The sequence below is a fragment of the Limanda limanda genome, chromosome 9 (genome assembly GCF_963576545.1).
Source record: "Limanda limanda chromosome 9, fLimLim1.1, whole genome shotgun sequence".
Lineage (NCBI taxonomy): Eukaryota > Metazoa > Chordata > Actinopteri > Pleuronectiformes > Pleuronectidae > Limanda > Limanda limanda.
The window spans coordinates 4,541,570-4,567,607 of record NC_083644.1 but is presented as its reverse complement, the minus strand read 5'-3'; the positions used below and the strand labels follow the sequence as shown (position 1 = coordinate 4,567,607).

Here is a 26,038-nt window from a genome sequence, read left to right as displayed (position 1 = left end):
TGTGAGTCCGGCCTGGACCTTAATGTGTTTTGCTGTTTGTTCAAACTCTACTTTAACAAGTTCAAAACACTGTAAGTTCTTCTTTTTTTTTTCAAAAAAACAAACAAAAAAACAGTTTGTTTTTATTCATTATTTTACGGTTGAACAATTGATATGAATCTGAAACCTGAATTGCGTTCCTTACATACACAATTACAAAACTTTTAAAAAAAACTAAAAAACATGCAATATTAAATGAATGACAAGCAGTTGGTTGAGCTCATGCCATTAGCTGTAGATGAGATCAGAATGTTTATGTACATCGTATGGTAACTGAAACATTTCACCAGATCCAAAGTTCATTCTCACACTGTTTCTTTAATTAAATCACAGTCATGTTTCATAGTCACTGTACTTGTCTTTCAACTTTCACTCCCAATATGGGTTAAGTTATTCTGAGATTCTGTGCCCAATAAACCCTTTGACTTCCATTTCCATCCTGTCCCCAGCACTGCCTTTTCAGTTCTTCTTGGCCTTTGGTGAGTCGTACTTCCTTTTGCTGGAGTACCATAGGAGCAGAGGAATGCCGATGGAGGGCAGAGTCATTACACCAAATGCCGCCCAGTCAAGATAATGAGGGGAGAAGCGGCGGTCAAACTCCCTCTCAGCCAGGATGCCTCCCTGGCCTGGTGCACTAGTGAAGCCAACCACTACTTGTCCTCCCTCCTGGGCGAGGTATCTGACAGACGCAGATGTGAAATTAAAGTAACCAGCCTTCAGCGGGCGCAACACCACTGTGTGAGAGACATTGCTGGCTGGTGCAATCCTGTCCCATTTGACATTCAACATTCCTGAAACAATTCCAAAGTCTTCAGGGGGAAAAGAATCATCTGAAAGCTCCACCTCCAGAGCAACACTAGAGCCAACATTGTAGATGTTGTACTGTAGGCAGAGATCACGGCCCTCCACAGCATATCGGTTCAGCAGGGATTTAGAGGCCAGCAAACGGGCCCCCTCTTCACTTGAGACCAGACTGACCAGGGCCAGGACACCAATCAGGTGCAGCATCTTCCTTACCGTTTGCTTGTCTTCCAACCGTAGATGAGGAAAAAAAAGCTGTAACTTCTTCTTCAAGGGCTCCAGAGTTTCCTGAAGCTGCTTCTTGTGTTGTTGTTCAGCTTCATCGATGGGACTGAATCTGTTCGGTGTGTTTTTCTGAATCTCTGCAGATGAGACACACTGGCTGCTGATGGTCCAGACAGAAGAGTCTGAGTTTCTATGAGTGCAGACTGCAGAGAGCATGTGAAGAGCTCTGATCTCTCTCCTGTAAGAAGGTCTCACACAGGTTCTTCAACACTGTCAGAAACATATTTAATACAAGACATAAAGATTCCTTTGATCTATGACCACTGACACTGTCACTGCAGGAGTGGAGTTGTTGTTTACGGTTCAGCATCAAAGGATTCATGGTCCGTGTATGTCCGCGATACAGAACCTTGTGCTTTAATGGCGTGTAATCAAACTTTGACGCCACGCCACAGTCACACAGTGTGACGAAAAATCGATCTTTGAATAACTTTGTATCCCTATCTTCATCTTGTTGTGATGACACTCATCTCAATTTTAAGTTGATCTGACGTAAGCCCTGATACAAGTACCTCAAAGTAAAAATAGGAACATGAAATGCAAAACAGCAGGCTTCCTGTTGCGTTTTATCTAATTGCAGCTCGAAACTTTTTTGTTTGTCTGGTCATGATACACCTGTGTATCGATTTTTGTGAAGATCGGTCAATGTGAACACGTTCCGAGGGTCTCAGGGGGCACCGTTGAGCCATTTTGCCACGCCCATTTAAAATTCCTCCAGAATACATACATTTCACCACTTTCTAATTTTCTGCAAATTTTAGTAACAATTTGAGCATGTTAAAGCCCTCAAAAAGCCAATTCATTTGCCGGAATAATAATAATAGTCCGTATAATTTCACCTTTCAGTGCTCGGGCCCTAATTAATATCAAATAACAATTTTAGTTAACATTAAAGCTACCCCGGGGCAGCCTTCAAAGGAAGGAAAAGAGACATGTAAATATGAACTACAAATTTTAAACTTTGATGAATGATTAAATTATTAACTTTAACCAAATTGACCACGTCAGTAGTAAGCAAAGATGAAGGATATGGAGTTAAGAGGTTGGAAAACTTCACACTTATGCAACATTAATGAAGACAACATTTGTGTTTAAGAAAAACATTTATTATGAAAATAATAACAGTATAAACACACAAACTAACTAAGTGAACTTTGACTGCTGTATATTAATTCAATAATATCAGTTACCATCAATGCCAGGGTCAAATTGTTCATATTTCTCATTAAACTCAGACATTTGAGCCACAAATCCAATTTCTTAAAATAATTTTAATATAATCACTGTAGAAGCAATTTATTTTATGATCCATTCAAAACGATTCAGTGCTTTTACTGTTCTAACTGCAATCAGTTTAGTAATAGAACGATTTCAAAATGACCATGATCGGACTGTAATCGGAAGTTTTGTGGGATGAAACCATTTTAGTTGTTCTGGTGGTTGGAAAGAATTTAAAGATTTTCCTTTGGGATTAATAAAGTCAATCCTATCTTGTCTTGACTCATGTTTTTATATCTTAATATGTCTTTAAAACATCTTTATAGAGGTTTTGTGGGGTTTTAACAACATTATAGAATTTTCGGTTTTATTACTTAGAGAAGAGAGTCAGTATTTGTAAAATCGCACAAATTTGCTTGTAGGAACATATTACAATGTTAATGAACAACTTAAATTATAAAGTAATAAAGTTTACCTGCTCGACTGAGATTAGATTCCTCTGCAGCGACGGCAGGTTGGCTCTTTGCTACATGTCTTCTCTGGTCTACCCCCTCTCTTGTTTATATTCTGTCCAATCATTGAAGATTACAGTCCCCAAAGATTTATTCAAACACCAATGAGTGTTTAAAGAATGAATTCTCAAAGTATAAACAAGCGATTAGTCCGACAGTGAGGAGCGATCTTCTTCTCTGATAAATCCTCAGAGCCACATTCAGCTTTGTGTATTCTCAAGCAATCTGGGATTTTTGTTATTTACAGGTTTTATGTAATATTTGCGTCATGAGCTCGAGAAGCACAAAATGTACCAAAAAATAAAGCAGGAAATCCCCCAGATTTTGTGTCTGCTACCTGTTTCATTCAGTGCAGCAGCTCCAGGATTTATATTCAAAATCAAATTGTTTATATGTCAAAATTAAACAACGTGTGAATGTGTAAAATGTCAGTAATTTAGCTTAAGGCCTCTAAACCGTGCTCTGTCCTTCACTCACTTTGACTCAAGCAATGTCATCATTAATAATACACAGACTGAATAATCCTCCTCTTCATTAATATGTGAAGCAGGCTTTGGAGCAGCAGCAGGCTTTTCCTAACCTTTCACTCCTCTGCAGCAAAGCATCAATTACTGCAGATGAAAGGGATGAACGCGGACGGCTGGTTAACTCTTCTTCATGTGCTGTCTGTTGCAGGGACGGGACACAGATGTTGATTTTACCAGGCAGCGTAGAGGGGTTTGCATGTCAGTCACTGTTTAATGGTTTCAGGTTAAATCTCCAGTTGTGACAGTTCTCGTCTGATCAAGGGAAACAAAACCTCAGATACATGAAATAAAAAATAAATAAAAAAACACCCCTCAGCTGCCGAAATAATTCTTTATCTCTTTCAGTTTGTTCCTGTTTAGTCCGAGCAGAAGAGCCGCTCTCGCTCCAGCTCGAACTGGACCACGGGTCGGATTTAAAAGTCGTCTATGTTACTTTAACGTCTTCACCTCCACTGACCTGATGTTTGAATGATGACGACATTCATGTTGATTTCTGCACCTGAAGTGGGTGATGCTGGTAGAAAGAAAATTAACGAGATTAACCGATAAGATTTATTCAGTTACTACTACTATTCACTAACTGCATCAGATACCAACATTACTCCCACATGGGTGATGACAACGAAACGTACGTATGTCAAAACAAACTAAACTAAAATACAACCAGATCAAATGGAGACAATGAGACAAAGACTTGAAGCTCGGTTTAGATTCTCAGGTGTGAAATCGTTGAACTCAGATTAGACTCGTGTGACTCTACGTGTAGAATAGAGTCAAGCTAACATGAGTGGAAGACACAAGGTCGGACTTACTCACCCTTACAGTATAATTACACTGCCACAGTGTTCAGCCTTTTTATACTTGACATTTTATATTGATATCATCAGGTGCATTTATTTTAATCATGAAAAAACTGGCATTTTTGTATATTTTCTATTTGCTCCTTTGTGGGTTACACACTAAACACCGGCCCTTTATTTCTCCTCAAACAACAATTTAACTTTTTCAGTGAATCCGAGGTCAAAACCCGACTTCTGTGTTCTACATGAAATGTGTATATATATATAACATGAGTTTCTCATGAGAAAAACAGTTGACTTTTATCCAAGTGTAAAAAGATGGAATAAAAAAAATCTGCCAGAACCTTCCTCTCTTTGAACTGCTCCACAGGCGGATGGTGATCTATTCACTCTGCACATGAATGGCACTGTGTGGGTTTCTGTGTGTGTGTGTGTGTGTGTGTGTGTGTGTGTGTGTGTGTGTGTGTGTGTGTGTGTGTGTGTGTGTGTGTGTATGTGTGTGTGTGTGTGTGTGTGTGAGATTACCAGATATAATATTTGTGTTTGGAGCAGGTTGTGCTGGTCTGGCAGTCTTTGTTGTGTGTATGTGGGTGTTTGTGTTTGTGATCTAAATGCATAAATGCGCGTGTATTTGTGTGTGTGTGTGTGTGTGTGTTGAAACTGCACACTGTTGTTAGGGATTCTGCTGAATCCTAAATTGCTGTTCAGAACCACTGGGTCACATTTGATTCAAACAGCGTCTTTCTGTCCAAAATAAATAAAAAATACATCAAATGAATAATATTTATTTTCTCTGTTTTGCATTTTATTGCAGTTATGGAGAACATCAGGTTCCCTGCTGAGACTCTAATGTAAATGCTTAATGTTAATATCTGGCGTTATTTCTCAGATGTAGATGTTAAATGTTAAAGCTCTTTATATTTATTCACCCCCCCCCCCCCCGGAGCTTCTGTTGACTTCCTGCTCGTGGCTTCCACTGGGTCAGGAATCCAGTGGAGACTCTTTAACTGGACTTGATTGGTCAAATGTTCTTTTTCTACCTTTTTCAAACAAGAGCTTCAAAGTGAGTTTAATGGTTCATCGACTGTGAACAGAGAGAATGTTTCCTCTCTCGTTCCCAGTCCTCACCCTGAACCTCTGTTTCTCACGTAACGTTGGTGAGTGGGTTTGATCTCCTGTGAGAGGAACTGACTTCAACTGTCCGAATCAGGTCCAGCAGGTTCAAGAGTGACGCTGAACTGTAGATCAGTTAGAGTTGGCGTTGGTGAGTCTAGAGAAACTAGCAGGAGAAGGCTCTTTGCAACCGAAACATCTCAACCCCACGATCGACCCTTCCTTCAAAGCTACGCCTCCAAAACACATTAACAAGCGTTGACTAACAAACTGCTAGAAGCCGACGCTCGCTAGCTTCTGACTATCGACTCTGCTTCAACGTATGTGTCTCTGGTTTGTGACGACTCGGGTCAATCGCAGCGAGATCACGACCACGATCAGTGACAGCTACGCCAGGACGTGAAGAGGATTTCAACAAATAATATAAAATATCACATTTTCAGCGGATAAACCTTTAAAACATGAAGAATTCTAAACAGATGGATTTGTTCCAGCGTGCGGACAACGCAGTCCAGAGACTTGGTTGCTGCTGCTCAGTGAAAGTTATGTAGTGTTGCTTTAATGCCTCCTCAGCTTCACTGGTAGACGCCACTGGAACACTGGGGCTGGCCATTATTATTCCTTCAGTATCCGTGGTGCTTACGAGCCTTGAATTAGCTATGAGGTAAAAAAAAAAAAAAAAAAGGACGGATACGGATGAGAAGAATGACCTTGAAGCTGACTTCAGCAGCAGGATCAAAGTCTCCCTTGTTCACTTTCTTCAGAGCCGGAGATCTGTCTGAAGGTTTTTTTTGCATAATCACCGAGCGCCGAACTACCGCAGGGCAGGTGGGATCCTCACAACATCGCCGGGTTGTAAAGGTGCCGCCTCCTCGGCCGCCTCCATGGCTGAAATGATAAAACAATTGATAAGGTCGTCTGGGAGTGTTTAGTCACTGCTCAACACCTTTAGGAGGCTGGAGAAATAGAAGTGTCTTGCAGAGGCACGGCGGCGTGTCGGAGTGCACCAGCAGTCAAAGGGAGCTCAGGCGAGACAAGCTGTAAGTGGATTCTCCACCTGATGTCCGCATCAGTTTCATCTGACTGATTTCTGTCTCCACTGGTCCCAGTCGACAGGCTGCGGAGGGGAATGGGCCACTCGCTCATCGACGCCAGATGGCCGAGGCCCATTCGTACTTGGCAAAGTCTTTTCTTGGTGTTTCACTTCCCGGTGATTCATCGACTGTCTGCGCTCTCGCGTCTCGGGTTCTAAAGTGTGACTTTTCAGATTCAGCTTCAAGTTGGCACCATCACCGGTGATACTGGGAATTTGGCATTTACAACTTCTTCAAAGTTTGGGTTTGTAAGATTTAGGTGAAAGGGTCTATTGGCAGAAATGTAAGATAAAAAAATCCTAGTGATGTTTGACAAATTGTGGTTTTCTTTACCCTAAAATGGGCCCTTTATATTTAAATACTTTATATTAACATCAGGAGCAGGTCCTCTGTACGGAGGCCGCCATGTTTTCTACATTAGCCCGAACTGGACAAACTAAACCACTTTTGAGTTTTTATGACAACTGAAGCGACCACAGGTTTTCTGTCGTGTTTTGAAGGGGAGTGTGAGCTGAAGGGGTATTCAGCTGCAATATGCATCTTCACCACTAGATGTCACTAAATTCCAGACACTGCACCTTAAACTCTCTTTGGAGTTTGTGAGGAAGCGATCGGCGCTGAGACACGGAGGAGAACCTGTGAGAAAAACCCTTGAATCCAGGTTGCAGCAGTGGAAAATGAAACTGGTAAAGCATCACTGTCTCTGCAGGGTTCACTGACTGCTGCGCTCGGAGTTACCTGTCGTTCCATCTCCCCTCGGCTGGAGGTGACAAGTTTGTATTGATCAATTTTACATGGCGTGTCAGCCAGGAAAATGGAATGCCAGGAGTGTAGTTTGGGTTTCCACAAGGGGGGGAAGATTGAATATAAATTTCTAAATTGCCTTGTGTGCTTTTCAACTCCTTCCTGTCACTCAGCCTGCGTTATGCTTTGCCCCGGTGGATCCCAGTCTCTCCGTCCTCTCTCTGCAGGAGATAGTTAGGACCCGAGCACGGACCGGTGTGATGAACGAGTTGGAAACAGCTCGGCTCCTTCCTCTTCCTGCTCTTCCTAACAGAAACAAAATGCATCTAACAAGGTAGAAAATTTTCGTGTTTTCTGCATCTTGTGCTTTGGTGTGACAAATCGTCCTGATAGAACCCCCGACAAATATACAAAAATATTATATTCATCCTGAATGTGTTTTGGAGCAGTATTTGCCATGTGAATGTATTGTACTTGGATTAACTCCTCAGAAATACCTTTTGCAAAGTTAAAGTCTGAAAGTTTGTTGTCACATTTGTTTTCATCCGAGCAATGAAACAAGAAGTGGTATTAGCTTAAAGATACATCATCTGGTCGGCCTCTGAATTTACGTTACTTCATAAGACGTCAACGTTCCAATATTCAGTTTTACAGTCTTAGCGCCACCTACTGGAAACAACATGTTATATACTGTGATGTGCTGCTTGACCCCATTCACCTCAGATTTGGTCAGAAATTAAGACTTTGATGATAATTGTTAAAAGAAACAAAAAAACTAACTGTGACTTTACTGACTAGTTTAGATGTTAGTAAGGAGCACCCCCACAACAATCAGCAAGTAAAGGTAAACTGTAATCAATTACACATTTATATTAACTCATATTTGTTAATTGACTAACTTACAAAGCATATAGAACATACATATTACAGATGACCTAGAAGCCAGGCAGCTCTCCACCTGCATGTGATCGACTTTAAATAAAATCTGTTTGACCGATTTCTAATGTTTCTGCAATTATGAGCAAAAGCCTCGTTGCAGTTGCTGCACTTGTGTATCGTCAGCATCGACTCTGGTGGAGTCTCACCATCTTTCTGAAAGTTTACTTCCAACCCAGTGTCACACAAAGCAGAGTCTGGTCCCTGTGAGCTGCACCAAGCTGCCGCCTGGAGCTGTTCCCCAGGAAATCTCTCTTCTTTCACACGGCAATAATAAACAATCATATAAACCATAATGATATTTTCTTAACGTATGCGGCACTGAGAGAAGAATCAACAACGTGTCCGAGCTTATTAAGGATTTAGCCCCGGGTCTCGTTTGATGTTATATTTTTGGTTCTCATCCCCGTAGTGGAGGGTTGCTGATGGCAGCAGCTACAGTAGGAGGAGGAGGAGGAGGAGGAGGAGGAGGAGGAGGAGGAGGAGGAGGAGGAGGAGGAGGGAGGTGCAGGGTTCTCATCAGCGAGCTGCCATGACGAGCTGCCACAGCTGTCAGGCGCTATGAGAGATCTTTTTCCAAGGTAAGGCAAATTCCTGCTCGTTCAGTTCTAATAGGACTGTCAGGCCCTCAGAACCGGGAGGGAACGGAGTGAGCCTGGAGCCGAGAGCTTTCTGCTACAGCGCCGCACCAAGGCTACCGGGTGGCACACGCAACAAAAGCCCCTCATTGAGACACACGGGCCAATGCAACTCATGACAGGCTTCACTGTGAGGCATCTGCTGGGTCGGTGGCAGCTGCACTGGAGTTTAAAATAACCCAGCGGCCAGAAGTGAGTCTCGCACTGCGAAACTTGTAAGAACTCGATATATAACATTCACACTTTTCACTTCTTATTTCCCCCGATCCCTGTGTGTTGCTTGTTATCTCCTTAACTTCTTCAGGCGAGAAACCAGCGTCGCTGATCGTTATTCGGTTTGTTAATTCAGACGACTAACAGTCTCCAAACTTCAAAAATCCATTTATGATACCAAGCATCACCAACGCTTTTCAGCAGTATCCAGTCGAGTTTTCAAAAAAACAAATCTAGTCGCCAGGAACAAAGGATTCACATGACAAATTAAACTTAACCAGGCATTTGAATTCATGCCCGGGACATTTGGTGAAGAGCGACCGACAGGACATCATGGATTCACACAGCAGGATGTGAAGAGAACAGATGACCTTTAGTCCAAGGTCGTGCATCGTTGCTTCATCGTAGTTTGTCCACAGAGCTTCACATCGGCAGCAACACAGGGATCATTTCAACTTGGAGTTCAGTGAAATGTGTTTCATAGGTGTTTGTTTGTTTTATTTTGCTCAGTGTTGGTGGCCGGAGATGCAAAAAAAACACCGGTGAGCACCCACGGTTAAATTAGCTTCTCAGCTTAGCTCCGTTCCTGTGAGCAAACCCCTTGAATACAAACCACCGGAGGGAACAGGTGAGAGGAGCAGCTGACCTTCACCTTCATGGGAACAGTAAACGTGCCGGGAAGGTTGTGGAATTCTCATTATTTGGTGTTTAGGCACAACTTCTGCATGGTTAGGTTTGTATAATGTCAGCTTGGGTTCTTCTCTAAGGCTGGACGACCTTTGTAAGGTCACGGATCACAGAAACGTGATCTGTCTCACGTGAGGAATGAACAACATCCTGCCAAAAGTCGTACTTTGTCAACTATGAAACATACGAAACTTCCGGTAAGCCGATCAATTGGAAACTAATGGTTTCGGTCCAATCCAGTGTATACTCTGCTTTTACACTGTTTATATTTATATATATACATTTATATATTTTCCCTGAAATTATAAGTGTTGCATGTGTGATGTATTTTATTTAACTTTTCTTTTGCTGCTGTAAATTTCCCCATTGTGGGACGAGTAAAGGATTTTCTTATTTTCCACATGGTGCGCTGCTCTGTTATTTCATATTAAACTTCACGACCTGTTATTATAATCAAGCAACCGTAGGTGTTGACAGAACAACCAACGTTTTAAGGACTGTGACATTCAACCATTTGAAAAAATAAAACTTAGTTTTAAAGCAATAAAACATGCTTATGTAACTGCACTTTGTTTTTGTTTTACCTCCTCTCACAATTCTGGCTGTGACAAATCTCCTTTGCATTTTAAAGCTCCTTTTCTTTTGACAAATTGAATATTTGACAGAAACAAAAGCGACTTGCCTGATGTTATTCTGTGACATTTTCTTGTCTTCATAACGCTTTGAATTTATGCACAGATGAGAGAAGTCCGACATTTCGGTGTCACAATAACCTGCCTCTCTTTTGTAATCAGAGCGCACTCGGGGTTGTTCTAACCCGAGAATGACATTTACAAGCATCAGTCCTGAAACGCATTTTTCCAGCTAGAAATGCAATCCCCCATTATCACATCCACTTATTCCTCTCTTCAGTAGGAATGAGAAGAGCACTTTCACTTGTCCATTATCACAAATTCGGCATTTTTTTGTAATAGCGGAAGAAAACAAACCATGAAAACATCAAAAAGTGACTTTGAAAAGCGTCACTTGAATCTGTGGAGTTGGCGGTTGGAGTAAATCTGAGTGAGAAGCCACTGGGCTCCGATTCTACCGCCGGCTGCGTGAAGTGGCGAGTCGCTTCCTCCTCTGTGCATCATCACCTCCACGCATGCAAAGAGCTGGATTAGCCGAGCAGCGGGAGAGGAGTCGTGTACAATTTCACTTTCATGCCGCGAGAATGAAACCTTGTTCCCAACTGGCATTAGATTGCAAACTCATTCTCCAGTTCAGCCCGAGTGACTTTCAATTTATGGGGGTTGCATTATTGATCCGAAGAGGGAACAAGGCCCGTTTCCTCAAAGTTCAGGTCTTTACCAATTATCTCATTTATCAGCCAGTTTCCGCTCTGTGATGGACTGGGTCCCCCCCCACCCCCACCCTAAAACACCTTACCGTTAAATACAGCAAATGGTGTGTCGGGCGGGAAACAAGGGGCAACACAAACACGCAGTGCAGAGCTAATTTTGTGACAGCTTAGCCCACGCAACAGTGAAATTGAGAGAGAGGATTAAATTAGTTTACTTGCAGACGGTAGTGTACATCTAATCCCAAAGTTTCGTACCGCGGCTCACCCTTCCAGAAAATTATTTTACACAACACATTACCGAGGTGGCCGTGGAGCTGGATGTTGCTGCACACATGCCACAGGCAATCAGGCCTCTGTGCATGGTGTGTGTGTGTGCGTCTGTGGACAGAAGAAATGTGCTCCGAGTGGTTACATCAGTTTTCTGTGGATTTATTCCAGGTCCAGCTGAAAAATGTCAACCTGCTCTGACTCATATTACTCAGGGCATGCTAATTCACACGAGGCGGGGGGGGACTTTCTGCCTCTGTGCAGTCGGGGAAACGCTGCCACGTCCAACACAATCATATTTATTCGTCCCATGTTTACAGATGAGTGTAACAGCGCTGAGCCTGTGTCCAGGCTTCTGTTACTGAGGAGTATCACAACATGAAGCGCAGACTAAAGGATATCTGACTTTAAACAAAGCTGTGGAGGCTTCAAACAAACAAACAACAGCAGAACACGATCGGCTGCGGTACAGGAGATCCAAAGCAGCTTTGCAGGAGATTAGAAGCAGGTCCAAGTCACCACACGGAGCTGGGAACCCTCAACCGGGAGACACATGTGGTAATTACCTTTCAGCCTGACACCGTCGTGTGGGTAGTGACACCAGGTGGGAGGAGTGAAGGGTGAAAAATGTGAAATACGCCGATAAACCGAGATCTAAACTGCACATCGTCATTAATTAACACCGAAATGCCTCATTTGCTCTTTTATCTATTTAAACTGCTCTGGTTTGTATATTTAAACATATTAATGCTCTTTTTTGAGTTTAATAAATGTTTGTCACCACGGTTGCCATGTCTTTGTGACATAACGAGAAAAATTACAAATCATAATCTGCAATTAATAACCACATACCCAGAGGTGAGGGTTTCGTGGAGCTGTGTGTGTGTGTGTTTGTGCTGATACATTCAGTTTGGTGCGATTTGGCTTTAAATAAATGTTTTCCTTCATAATATAGATTTTTATTCATATATGTTTTTCATGTTATTTGCATGCAAAATAGGTCTATCATCCAGCGGACAAAATAAAGGCACAACCCACGCCAGGACTTCAAAAGTAGCCCAATTTCACAGGAGAATCTGGAACCTGAGCCGAGCGGAGCAGTCAGGGAACATCACAGTGTGTTTGGAACTGTGTTAAAAAAAAACGAAATAAATTGGAGGCAAAGGGTAAGCTCACACTTGTCATCCGAATCCCTCCCACACGGGAATAAAACCACCAACGTTGTGACAAACAGTGTTTGCCGGGAAGCCGCAGCCTCCAAAGTCTGGATCTTCACCAACACGCCAGAATGATGAGCCGCTTCCAGCCAGCCTGCGACTGGAAGCGAAGGTTTCTTGGCCGCGTACGAAGCAATTAACAAAGTTTGTGTTTGCACATGTGTTGTAAAGGGGAATGCTTTAAACGAGCGTGTTTGTGCCGAGCGCCGCTAGAGCAGGAGAAATGAAACACTCGTCCTCAAAGGGAATTTCTCTTTTTACCCCACTGCCAAGTCCCGCCCCTTCTAATTCAGCGCATTCATGGCATTCAATCAAAGACTAACGCTGCCAAAAGTGTCTTCCTGATGTTTATATTAGCTTATGTTGGGAAATCTGTGCCGTGGCAGTGGAGTACAGCTCAGGCCGAAGGAGAATGTCAGGATGTGGCAGCAGATGAGAGAACGGAGACGCTCCTCAAACATGAAGGAATCGTTAAACGGACGAGGGAGTGTTTCGCTAATCTTTAAATCTCTGCTGACGTGTTCGGCGTGAGGACGTGTCCACATTAACTGGGCTTCTTAATACATCATATAATATAATCCCTCTCCGATATGTATGCATAAATGTTCCTTCTCTCCCTCGGACCGACTGCTATGCTCCTGTTCCTGGTGGTGAATCTGCAGCTGCCTCATTTGTATTGAGGGGAGAACAGGTTGATGAAGCCTCCAGAGAAACAGCAGCTGTACCCGACATCTGCCCCACGCCGCATTCCCAGCATGCATCTGAAAAACAACAGTTTCTACAGGGACGTAAAACACCTGTACTGGAGCGGGAGTTCCCATTTGCTCACCTGTCAGTCATCTTTATATCCCTCGTAGGGATTGGTCCTGATTGTTTTTGTGTGTTTTCAGTGTATCGGTAGTTAGCTGTGTTAAACCACGGCAGCGAGGTGAGAGATCTCAGCCCCGGTGACGTCCCATGTGCTGCTGGTTCCTCGAGCTGCTCTTATCCCCCCCCCCACACCGAAACAGAGGATATTGGCTGCTCCCTTTTTGTTGGAGAAGGTCAGAAACAGAAAATTGAATTTCCCCAACTTTACAATCGAGCATTAGAAGCTGTGGATGGAGGAAACATTTCTTAGAGAAAGCTTTGAAAACAAATCATATCACAATGTTCTGTGCATCACAATTGAAACCTTTTTAAAAGCCTGTTATCCGTGTGGTGAGAGTCTAATATCACAAGTCTCTGAAGAGCAACTAGAAGGCCTTTTCTTTTAAAGCACTTCCGACCTCATTGTGACCCATTGACCGGTCAGATTGACACGAATGTTTTTAAATGATAGATGCTCTTACCAGTTATCAGGGAAAACATCAGGCTTGTGTTTGGTTTGGACTCATAAAAACAGTCTTGGTTAGTTTTTCCTGAGGCTCAGACAGAAAGTGGCGTTGTTGGTCCACCATGTTTTACAGGAACAGCTTTGGCACCGGTCCTGGATCTGTACTGGAGGGATGGAGAACATTCATGCAGGAGATTTTCCCTCATTTGATATTTTGATGATGAGAGAGTTGACCTGAAGGGTGTTAGAAGGGGCTGAGATCTGCTGACTGAAGGATGCAGCACATGATTGACCTCCTGTTGACCTCAGGTCCGTGCCTCAGCCCCTTCTTCAAAGTCACCTCCATCTTTTCCTGTTGGCCTGTTACCTCACATGCCAGAGAGCATGATGGGATGCTAATTGCTTAACTGTACCGTGCAGTGTACCTGCGTGGAGGCGTCTGCGTCTGCTGGGCTTCTAACCCTCGTTTGTTCGGATGTTTCCTTTGATTTGTCACCAGCTTGTTTCTCAAAGGATCCAAATGTAACATGAGTAGCTTCACAGCGACACCAGGAGCGAGAAGCGTTTTATCTCCGTGCACGAGTTCACAGCAGAGGAAAAACAACAACACAAGGAATATCTCAGGCCAAAAGGAATCGGTCTTCACCTTTTAGTTGGATTATATCAAGTAGGCTTATCACAATTAAATTAGCATATGTTATAATAATAATAATAATAATATACTTTATTTGTATAGCACCTTTCACACAATGTTCTTTTCTATAGGTGTCAAGTAAAAACATGTTAAAATGTAAGTCAAAATAAGTAGAGAACAGATTTCAAGAAAGATAAGAACCGTTAAAACGATATTTAAAAGAAAAGGAAACAAAAAATAATAATTCACCTAAAAATGCATGAAAACAGAAAAGAAAGAAAACTTTGAAACATTGAAGGAGTCCGTCATCATAGCCTCTGTGTCTGTGAGGGAACTGACAGGCTCATAATGTCAGAGCCGGTGTTCACCATGAGCATCCTCTTCGTTTAGCTCGTTAGCTCCGATGACACTTGTCAATTTGCACTAAACACAGAGCTCGGCCGAGGCTGATGGGAATCTCATTATAGGTTCGGTCATAAACCAAAGTGTTGGACAAATTATAATCCTGGAAATGCTGATGTGAGGTGACCAGAGGGATAAAAAGTCATTTCCTTCGGGGACGATGTCTGTATTTCATGGCAACGCATCAACTGATCGATGATTTATTTCAGTCTGGACCAACAGGAGCCAAAAATACTGACACACCACTAAAATTTGATTAATGCTAGAGTCTGGCAGATATATTATGTAACAATTCGTCATTTAAATGGATATTTTGTTTGATTTGTGTACCTACTTTATCCAAAATGTTTCCAACAATGTTTTAACTCTGAGAAGGAAAAAACACATTTCACCACTGGTAAAGGATCTGGATCATCCATTGCCATTTTCTATGTCATGTGAATTAAACTTTCAAACGTTACTTTATCCTCAAACATGAGTCTTGTCAGGTAGATGTTGGTATAGACAACAACTCTCATGAGACAAATAGTCAAATGTCTTCAAAATCATATAGAAAAGATACTTCCAGTGAGATTTCAGGCAGAACAGAGACCTGAAATGATCCAGTAGAATTGAATCCTGCCTCGTGTGTATTTTGGTCTCACACTCTGGAAACACTCTTCAACGGCAGCAGGTGAATAACAACAACAACCGATTTCCCCCCGAGAGCTCGACAGTCGCATTCATCGAAGATAATTAGAAACAGTTATTCAAACAACAGCGTCTGTAGTGTTATTTAATAGAAACATCAATTGACACATACAAGTTCAACAGCTGCTGGATGTTCACGAGTATTATGTACAACGATGATTTCTGTCTTTTCACTTCCAGTCTGAGGTTCATCTCATCCACAGCAGGTTTCAATTTTTCTCTCCCGGCTAAAGTGACTTCAAAAGCAAAACCACGGATCAGAACCCAATCAAAGCTTCTGCCAGAAGAGTTCATGGAACTAGTTCATAAAGTAAAACAAAAAGTGTTGTAGTGTTGTAGCAGTAGAATCTGTCACATTGTTGTAGCGGCACAAATATGAGCGCAGGCACTTAGCTGGATTTCCATATTGCATTTTTATGAGTATTTCCAGCTCGTTCTGCAGCAGCAAAGATCTGTGGCTAAAAACTAATGAGTCGTCCTGGGCAACATATCTGCAGCCGTCCCTTCCTGCAGCAGCTGGTCGAGGTAATTAATATGTGAGGAAACCTGCTCATGGTAAGACCTCATCACCATCCTGTCGGAAACCCAAGACACAGAGAAAGAAAACAGGAACCGCACGCTTGAGCTTCACTTCGGCTTTTGTCTGCTCTTTTTTTTTGTCCATTGAGTATTTTCATTCATATTTATATTTTCCATTTCTATCTATTTATTCACATGGATTCAATACATATTAATTTTCTAGTTTGCCCACGGCAGCTATTTCTGCCGCGCTCTAAATAAAAGCATAAATAAACAAGAGCGCAAATAACTTTCTCTCCGTCCAAATCACCTGTTCCTGCATTCGCCCTCGGTGATGAGCTGCATAATCCCCGTCAGCTTCCACCGCCGCCGAGAGAAGCTCGTCTGAATGGTGCATCAGATTTAGTGCCATTATGTTACGAGTTGTGAGTGCCGGTAAATTAGTTGGGTCATGAATTAGCGAAGCCGGGGCACGGAGTTAACAGGATAAAAACCTGGATGCGTTCAGCGGAGGTCAACAGGTTTTCTGAGGTGTCGAGCAAAACGTAACAAACGCAGCGTTGTGCTCGGCGAGCTGCGGACTGAGCGTTTTTTACAGAATTCACCAAATGATCAACGGAGAAGAAGTTAAATCGGGTTAAAAGACTCATTACAAGCATTAATTCACTTCTTTAATTCCTGTGATTCGCACATATATTTCCGTTGTGATCGCGGAGTCTGGAAGGTTAAACACGGTTTTTACGCCTCGCCGCCTGCTCTTCCTCTGAATGGCAGCGTTGCATGATGGGAGGTGAATGCCTGGCGAAGGGCACCGGAGGGGAAGAGAGACAATATACCTGTCTCCACTGACTGCTCTCTGCTGCCGCTTAAAACCCGAAGATGAACAGGTGCCGAGTTGCAGTGGGTGGTTCCGGAGCAAATCCGGGGAAATATCAAGGGGACGGACACAAAAAAATAAATAAAACCCTCATGCATGCTCAGGCGACTTTGCATTCACCCAGTGCTCCCTGGAGTTTTCATTATTTTTATGGTATATTTATTCCGGGCCAGTTTTTTATCTCCGCGCCACTGTTGCCTTTGTTTTCCATTTCCACTCCGCCTCAAACTAGTTCTCTGTCTGATCGACCCGTTTCATTTTAAAACCCCATAAAAGCCGCTGTCATGGCCGTTGTGGCTGCGACCCCGTCGTACATCTCCCCCCCGCTCCCACTCAGGAGCCCCTATCATCGTCTCCTTCTCAAATATTGTTTATATATATAGACCTGGAGGAAGAAGAGTGGAAGTATAAGAAGAAAGAAAAGTCTCCTGCAGCTTCTAAAGTTTGCAGGGAAATATTTGTGTCACATGACAATATACAGCTTTAAAACCCCAGAAAGGCTGATTGGCCACTTTATCACTTTCTTGCATGTATTGAGATTAGATACGTACATAAACCACTAAAGATGTAGTTGTAAGAAATATTTGTTACTAAACAGTAACGGAATAAAGATCACATCCATAAAAATACTGATTTTGATTCACAAAAAATAAAAAAACAATCTACTCAAAGATGAAGATATGCTGGATATTTAAAAGACCTCCTGTTGAGACAAGCTGTTCATCATTTACATTCACATAATGAAGTAATAATGAAGAAATGTGCTGATTCATTTTGAATTATTGGCCACATCAAAGTTTTTGTGGGATTTATTGTTGCTCCTTTTTGTCATGGATGTAGTTTTACTTCTCTCCCTGGAAAAGGAAGACGACGTCCAGATTGTTTGTCTGATACAAAGCTCTGATTGTTCGTCGGAGATCGATGAGACACAACACGAGTCCCGTTTAAATCTTTACAAAAACCAAACGTGTCTGCAGAGATTCAGTGAAACCAGCTAGAAATGATGGAGAAACTGCTCTGATTTGAAATGTGCCAACAAACCACAATGATGGAAAATAGAATCTGTGGAAAAAAAGTATTGAGTTTTGAAGTATTGAAGTTTAACTGAGATGCAAATCAATGAAATGTGTCTTGTATTTGCTGATTCTTGAAATGTGTTATATATTGTAGTGGAAAATTATACTGTTCAAGTGACCCGGGTTCATATGAGTCATTAAATGTGTGTGTTTCCGAAACTTTCTCTAAAAATCTATTGTTGGAGATTGTGTCTAGACACTGTCTAGTCAAAGTTCCTGTTTCAAATGCTGTATCTGAACTTTCTTTATGATGTTATTGATACTGTTATTAGATGATCTGCCTGTCCACGTGTGCTGTTCATGTTTTTGTGTAAAGTCCCTCTGAGTGTTTTGCTGAACTTGGGGGGCCTTCATAACTGCCATTTCCTGAGAGACTCATTGCACTCTCAAGCAGATAGCCTTTCTGTCAGTTTGATTGTGTCCGGAGCTTCGTTAATAAAAGACAGACTAGCTGTTTGTTTGATTCACTCTTTATTCCTGATGACGATGTAAAATTGCCATAACAATATCCAGAACTGTATAACCTTCACATTTAACACGTGTATTTGTAAGGTCCTAAGGATGTAAAGTGTTAAATTTAAACATGTGACCCTTTCAATACTACCGAACTTTGACTTCTGGCATGTTTATGAGAACAGTAATGATTGTCCAGTTGTGGGTCAAGCAGGTGTACAGCTCTTTGTGCAGCATTGTCACTATCACAGTTTCAGAAAGGAAACTGCAACCAGCATCACCCCAGGTCACACACACTTAGGTCTAGAACAGGCACTGCATCCATTTTTTTGTGATGACTCTGCAAACATTGATATAATCTCCTACTTATGCAGACATGTCTCCTCTTGTACGTGTGATCCGGGCTCTTCCACGTCTCCACAACCCCACGCTGTGCTCCCAGTTCTCCCAGCAGCAGGGAGCCCGGAGCGAGTCCCCGGAGTTTCCCACTGGGAAAAACAAACCGTGGAAATTTAAATTGAGAAACACACAAAAAAACAAACATGCTACGAGCGCAGCCTCCCCGTGAATTACAAACGAGCTGCCGCAGCAGGTTTCCTGATAAAGCAAAACAAAAGGCAACAAACATCCGGCCGTGCTCCTTGTAATGTATTATACACAAACAGTTGCATAATGAGATAATTAATAAACGGAATGAATACATTATTTAACGTAATTTGTTTGCCTGGTCACAGGTGATAGGAGGCATAACGTCTTCTAACTCTGCAGCTAATTATGGTAATTATCACCATCAGGACTGATAACATAAGAAGAAGCAGTAGCAACAGTTGGATGGATTGTAGTTGTGTGTTTATTGTTTATACTTATTTTCAGAAGTATATAACTACCTATATTGTTTTAGGTTTCAACTGAAAGTACAGATATTTATACTACAATTGCATTGGCTAAGTGAGCATCTTCGATCATTTGTATTTTTACTTTGGATTCTGTGTTTAATATATTGACAAGCAGATCTTAAAAAATTTAAATACACCTGACTGTATGTAAACATGGATATAAACTCCAAGTCAGCAACTACATGTTTACTGTCTTTTGTACACATATATTTTTTCTTACCTTGATATTTTTATAACTCTCAAAGCAAGGTATTCATTGTTCAAGGCAAAGAAAGAATGTCATTGTACAAGAATGGGCTTATGACAATAAACGCTTTAAACTTTGAACTCAATCTTGTTTACTGAAGACTGAAGACTGTTCGAGGGCGACAGCATTAGCTTTATAAAAGTCTATTTTTCTCTTCTATAAAAACAATTGCATGACTCTACTTCTCACTGATTAATAACACCATTAAACATATTACTTTATGGTCACATTTTTAAGTCTTTTTCAATCCTAACCCTTCATTTAGTAAATTATGCTCCATTTAGAGCCAAATATACAAAAGTACATTATGCATGGGGCATGGAAACTGTGTGATTGGCAGCTATTACCCTCACATGGTTGCAGGATGCACATTTAGGCAGATATGGTTACTTCTAGTTTCAAAAAACCAAGATGGCGCTAGAAAATAACAACAATCTAAAAGGAAAGTCTCTACCATACGTTTAAAATGATGTTGTGTGTATTGATTGAAATAACCAACCCTCATACTAATTAACAGGATAGATGATGATGCGGTAGTTTTCGTAGCATTAGCATTATTAGCACCTGAGGATCTTGAACACACACTGGTCTGCAGACTGCATGACTTCGGTCACCTGCTGCTGCTCCTGCATCTTTATAACTTACAGCTGATCCTGAAGCCGTTTGGTTTCCGCCTCCTCATTAAGGTCAGTGCTGAACAGGACGAAGAAGTAAAAGTTGAACTGGACTAAAAATGGAAAGAACCTGACATTTGTTGCAGCAGCAGCACCAGTGACAGCAGTGGTTATAATGGAGGAAATGGATTCACTACATCCACAGTGTTGAATAAGCCTATTTAAACTGAAATATATGACATATGTCCCTGATAAGAACTGAGTGATATACACTGTGCATCATTCCTACCTCACATGATTAATACCCGACATAATACGGCTCATTAATGCATCGGTGTAACAGCGCGCAGCTTCATTTGAGAAATGAAGCATCGCGGATTCACACGGCGTAATTATTTTTATATCTTGTAAGTCCGAGGCACAGATGTCCTGGATTTAGAGCCCGGAAACTAAGCCGATGTGTAAATCAATACTTTGAGTGCGAATTCCAAGCTCAATCTGGGGGGGGGGTTGTGTTGTCTGGACCGTAAATTTTCCTTGTGTAGGAGCCATTTATGCACATTTACATGGAGACAGGATGTTGATTGCAGGACGCCAGAGTTACCGAGCGCCTCGCTGGGGGAAATTTGGAGAGAGGCAAGAGCACTAAAGAGTTCACAACCACATCCACATCAGGTCGTAAATCTTTCTCAACTGAATAAGCACTCTTTTTTATTCCTCTTGCAAATTCATCAGGCCCCCCCCCCCCTTGTGTGTCTCCGTCCCCCCTGTTGTCTGTGTCTTTTCTTCTCCTCTCGCCGTCTCTCGCCGTCTCTCCGCTCTCGCTTACTTTTTAGTGTCTCTATCGGATAATGAGTGTGATGACAGTAAAAGCTTCATCATCGGCCTCCATCCCATTAAGCTGCTCTATTGGATCATGTTTGTTTTCAGGAAGCCTGAAAGAATAGAAGAAGAAAGCGGAGCTAAGCTGCACGGCGAAGAGACAGACTGTCAGGTTCTGTCACGGCTATTTGGTATTTAGGTCATTATTATAAATATATCATGTGTGTGTGTGTGTGTGTGTGTGTGTGTGCAGCCATTGAAATAAATAATTGTGTTTAAAAAGAAAAAAATTACTTGACATTGGCATCTAAGAAGTTAAGGTTTTGTTTTTTTTATTTCCGTTCCTAACGTCGTTACCTGACAGATGCTTGAATCTAATTATTCGTCTGGAAAGTGTCGCCTCAGAAATGTCATCCGACGCCTCTACGGCCAAATATTTGTTCACGTTCCTGATGTGATTAAATGAAATAATGAACCCAGTTGAAATATTGCGCCATCAGAATGAATGATTTCCCCATTTAGCAGAACACTAAGTGGCCAAAGATTAAATGACTTTTGGACTACTTTCCTGCACAGTCAAACACGGAGAACACAAATATGAATTATGGGGGAACAGTACAATTATATTAAGTAACAGAAAGGTTAACTAATTCAATCTAAAGTGGGATAAATCACGTCCCGAGCTGGAGTCGGGCCTGTCATCAACAATGGGAATCGGCCTGGGTTAATTAGGTAAAGCCTCTAAACGACTCGGCGTATCGGCCCGATGACAGAACGCAGCCGGGGCCGCGGAGCCGCTGACAAATTGTCCACTTCCATCAGGCGTCTTCTGATCAAACAAAATCGATTTGGCAAATATCACCGCCTGCGTCTGGATCTTCAAAAAATTTAGAGGAAGTGTCAACAAAGCTGAGAGAAGAAAGAAATATCACAAACTCTGGCAGCTGATGTCAGAACCGCGGAGGGAAGGAACAAAAAAAACACACAAAACTAAATCAATACTCTGACCCCAAGAGGAGCCGGTGTCGTGTTTGTGAAATACCAAATAACAATCACCTTTACACGGCTCCCGCAGGCTCATGATAGTATTATTTGAGCAGAAACAACATATTACAGACCCGGGGGCCGTGGGCGCTGTCTGCTGGTTTTCTGGTCAGTTTGCAGAACTAATGGTGTTTGCAGTTCAATACTGGAGAAAATGAAATGGCATCATCTGATGTTTGTCCTCTCGCTCCGTCGGCAGCTTGTGCTCGGCGTCGCAGTCAAGTTCGGTTCAATCATCGCATCCGGGAGATATCATCCTCATGTCAATATCAAGAACATGTTTTTAGTGTGAAAGAGGAAAATGCATATATATATTGCCCGTGCGTTCGATGTCCGTCCACGTCCGTCCGTCCGATTCCACGCGGATGTTTGATTTTTGATTGTCGTTTCTTTCAAGCCGCAGTGTCTTGTCGAAGTCGGTGTTTGAAGAAAGGAGACCGCAGACCCAGTACTAACATGTCTACAATGTTTATTACAAGAAGTTCACAGGTCAGAACGAGCTCTAGAAACTCGGAGATATCACACCAGCGAATAAGTGAAAATCTGACTTGTCCCAAGAAGCTTTATAGGGGGGAGGTGGGACCCCAAACCTAGAGATATCATGACATCACACAACGGGGGTCCTTCATTGTACAGGTCAAAAAGTTTTCTCTGGGGGAAAGAGCTAATGAATAACATCTGGAATAGTGTTCAAAGAGTCTGAGCATAAGAGTCGATACGCCTTAGGCTTTTAAGATGTCATCATGTTTGCGGCACACTGAAATCTCTGGATGCTGGATACCATTCTGCTCTGCGTTTTATCACAGGAGACCGCTATGGCACACACCACTGTACTCTCTATAACAAGGTTGGCTGGCCAGCCCTGTCTGAAAAAAGGAATGGTCATTGGAAGATTTATATTTACAAAACAATCATTGGGCTAATGCCAGTATATCTCTCCTCTCTCATCAGCTGGAATTCTAATACCCACAATACTCGCTCCCAGAGCTGGCTTTCAATGTATGTACCTCGTGTTAAGACCAACTTGGGGAAGACAGCTTTCTATTATAAAGCCCCCTACATCTGGAATGAGGTCCAAAAATCTTTAAAGTTGCGCTCATTTGTTTCATTGACAGAGTTTTCGAGTCTGATCTCATGTACAGCTGACTTCTCCTGCAATGACTGTAACTGCTAGTTGACTTTGCCATAGTATTTTATTGACGAATTGTTTTATACCTTGTATTACTGTGTATATATATGCATATTTATTTCATTCCTATTTATTCAATGTATTAACTTTTAATGTATCAACTTTTTTATTGTACCCTCGGCACCATTGAAAATGAGGGTCTTATCCCTCAATGTGTCTTCCGAGGCTTAAATAAATATTCAATCAATCAATCAATGTTTCATAACCATGTTCAAAAGATCTATTGGCTAAAATATACTATATGATCTCGACCCGTCGTCTGTCAGTCAGGATCCAGTCGTTATTCCTCAACAGGGGACGTGATGAGACGCTGATTGGCAGCTCACACTGACCCGCTCACTTAAACTTAGTTACAGCTGCATTAGCGACCTTCTCTCGCCTCCCACCCGTTCATTACACGTCCTCCTCCAGCACCAGCCCCAGTCGTGACCTTTCCGCTGTGGGATTCACTCGGATGGAAACCCCTCTGACAGAGAAGCTCCTTGTTCACGTCGATGAACTTGTTGCTAAACACTTGACGAGGCCGAGGAGGTGCAGGACGAGGATCTGCTTCGGGAAACAGGACGGGATGCGATGTGAATCTGAGGGGAAACAACAACAACAACACAATGAGATGTTATCAACAAGAAAATGCAATCAAGCTAATTAAGGATCCGTGTTTTTTCAGGGACGAGTGTTTTCGAGCAGATTATCGCTGCAGTTTTCCTCGGGCTTGTTTTGCAGAAGCACCTTAACCTCTGCCTTCAATTTGCATTTTGCTTCAAATCTGTGCCAGGTCCCACTTTGCCCTAGTTTAATTGTTGCAATTAGTTGTTCGCAGTGCTGTTTGTGCAGCTTTGTGTGTGTGTGCCTGTGTGTTTGTGTTACGCTCTCCTCCGTTCATTGACCTTGAACGTGAGGAGTAACACCGACATCTGCCTTCTGTTTCGTCTCTCGACTAAATCTCGCCTCAAATTAAAAAAATATGAAACAAACAAAACACTTTAACGAAACAATTTAAAAGTCTCGCCAGCTACACAACAGATGCTTTGCACCGATCTGCTGCTGCCGCTGCTGATGTGTCCGCTGAGGTGTCGAGTGAGTCGAGCTGGAAAACGTGACAGAGACGGTTAACGGCAGGTCGGCTCGGAGAGAAACACGTCTAAATGCTGAGTGAGACTGTAGGAGGAGAGTCCGGACCACACACACACACACACACACAAACACACACACACACACACACACAGTCAAACAATGCATCTCCTTCTGTGTCCGTTCAGAAGAGAGATGTCTGGCGGCCGGGGGGGTCTTACCTGCCAACTCTCCTCTAACTCCAGTGATCTGAAATTACAGTACAAGGAAGAAGGAGGAGGCGTGACCGAGGTGGCTGAAGGATTACAGTCTCACCACATGCTCTCCTCAGATCAGCGGTGAAAGCTCCGGCGGTGCACAGAGCGGAGGCCGTGTCTGAAATAAGGGCCACTCAAAGCACCGGCTTTATTCTCACTCTATATCTCTGGTGGGTCAAAGGGCTGAGGAAGTTCAACAACGGTGGTCTCATGGTTATTCAGCTGAGCATGTCGCTGAGCGAGCAGCAGGAGGAATCAGCCGGTGGAAACCTCACTGACAGTTATTATTTAGATTATATTTAAAGGTCACATGTGGCCAATTTACCCGAATATGAGCTTATTGTGTGTGGTTTAGAATCTAGAATGTTGTGGGGAGCCTTTCTACGGAGGCTCAACCACAAATACACATGTTCAGCTTCAGACAGGTTTAGTCTCATCTGCACAGAGACGACTCGGTTAATGTCTGAGAGGCTCAGACTGCTTCACACAGGGAAACAGAATCAGGCTCAGCTCTGCTACAGGGATATGTCAGGCAGGGAAAGAGTATAAAGGTTCATGCTCAGGTTGAAACCATGACACAGACAGAGGATCGGTCTGAGGGGGTCATACGTGTGCTAAAGATACAACTAACATGTTTATCTCAATCAGATGAACACACATTGGGCAGACACATAGGTTTTAAGGGAAAGTTCACTGAAAAATTTGAATCAACTCCACTAGTTGGAGTTTCAGGGGTAAACAGCTGCTGCTAAATCCAATACAATTGAAGTAAATGGCGATTACTTCTTCTCACATAATCTCCGACATTCAAATACGACATGTGGACCAGAAATGTTCTCTGATACTCCCAGATTACACCCAGGGTTTGCAGCAGCATCTCTAATTCCATTAGTGGACATTCAGACTAAGATCTTGGTGTAGCAGTATGGAGACATGTCTTTTCTGTTGTTTTTCGAGGTTTGAAGAAGTGTACTCCATTTACTTAAACTGTATTGGATTTTGCTGCAACGCTGTTTAGCCCTGAAACTCCGAAGGTGGTTTGTGGACTCAAACACTTCTCCCACCACCTCCATCGGTGAGTAGATAATGAGTTTTTGGTGAACTATCCCTTTAAACTCAGCCTGACACACAGATTCAGGCTCAGCTCTGCGACGGGAACAGATCGAGACAGAGATTCATGTTAAGGCTCCGACGGTGAGGCAGGTTTACGAGTCCGGGTTCAGACGTCACAGACTCAGTTCAGGCGAGTTTATAGGCTCGAAGTGGAGAAAACACCGAGACAGGGAACAGGAGGAGCTCGGTGGGCTTGACTCTGACAGGTAATCTCCAGAGAGGGGACACGAGCACAGAGAGCAGCTAAAGGGCAGATGAAGCAAGACAGAGTTTGGGAGATTATTTTCTGTTTGGGGAAGAAAAAGAAGAAGTCTAAAGTTTAGGAGAAAGAAAACTCTCGTCATGACAGGTGTGTGGTCTCCAATGTCTGGAAAGTTCTGATG

The 26,038-nt window shown here is 42.5% G+C and overlaps 1 protein-coding gene across 1 annotated transcript; it reads right to left on the bottom strand.

Annotated features, from left to right (window-relative positions):
• Positions 1-337: 337 nt before the first annotated feature.
• LOC133010551 (translocon-associated protein subunit beta-like) lies at positions 338-24,128 on the bottom strand. Its single transcript, XM_061078141.1, has 3 exons — positions 24,082-24,128; positions 23,645-23,795; positions 338-1,095 (listed from the first exon to the last, which is right to left on the bottom strand). Exons 1-3 carry the CDS (start codon positions 24,126-24,128, stop codon positions 499-501), a joined length of 795 nt encoding a protein of 264 aa, XP_060934124.1. The 3' UTR covers positions 338-498.
• Positions 24,129-26,038: the final 1,910 nt, after the last annotated feature.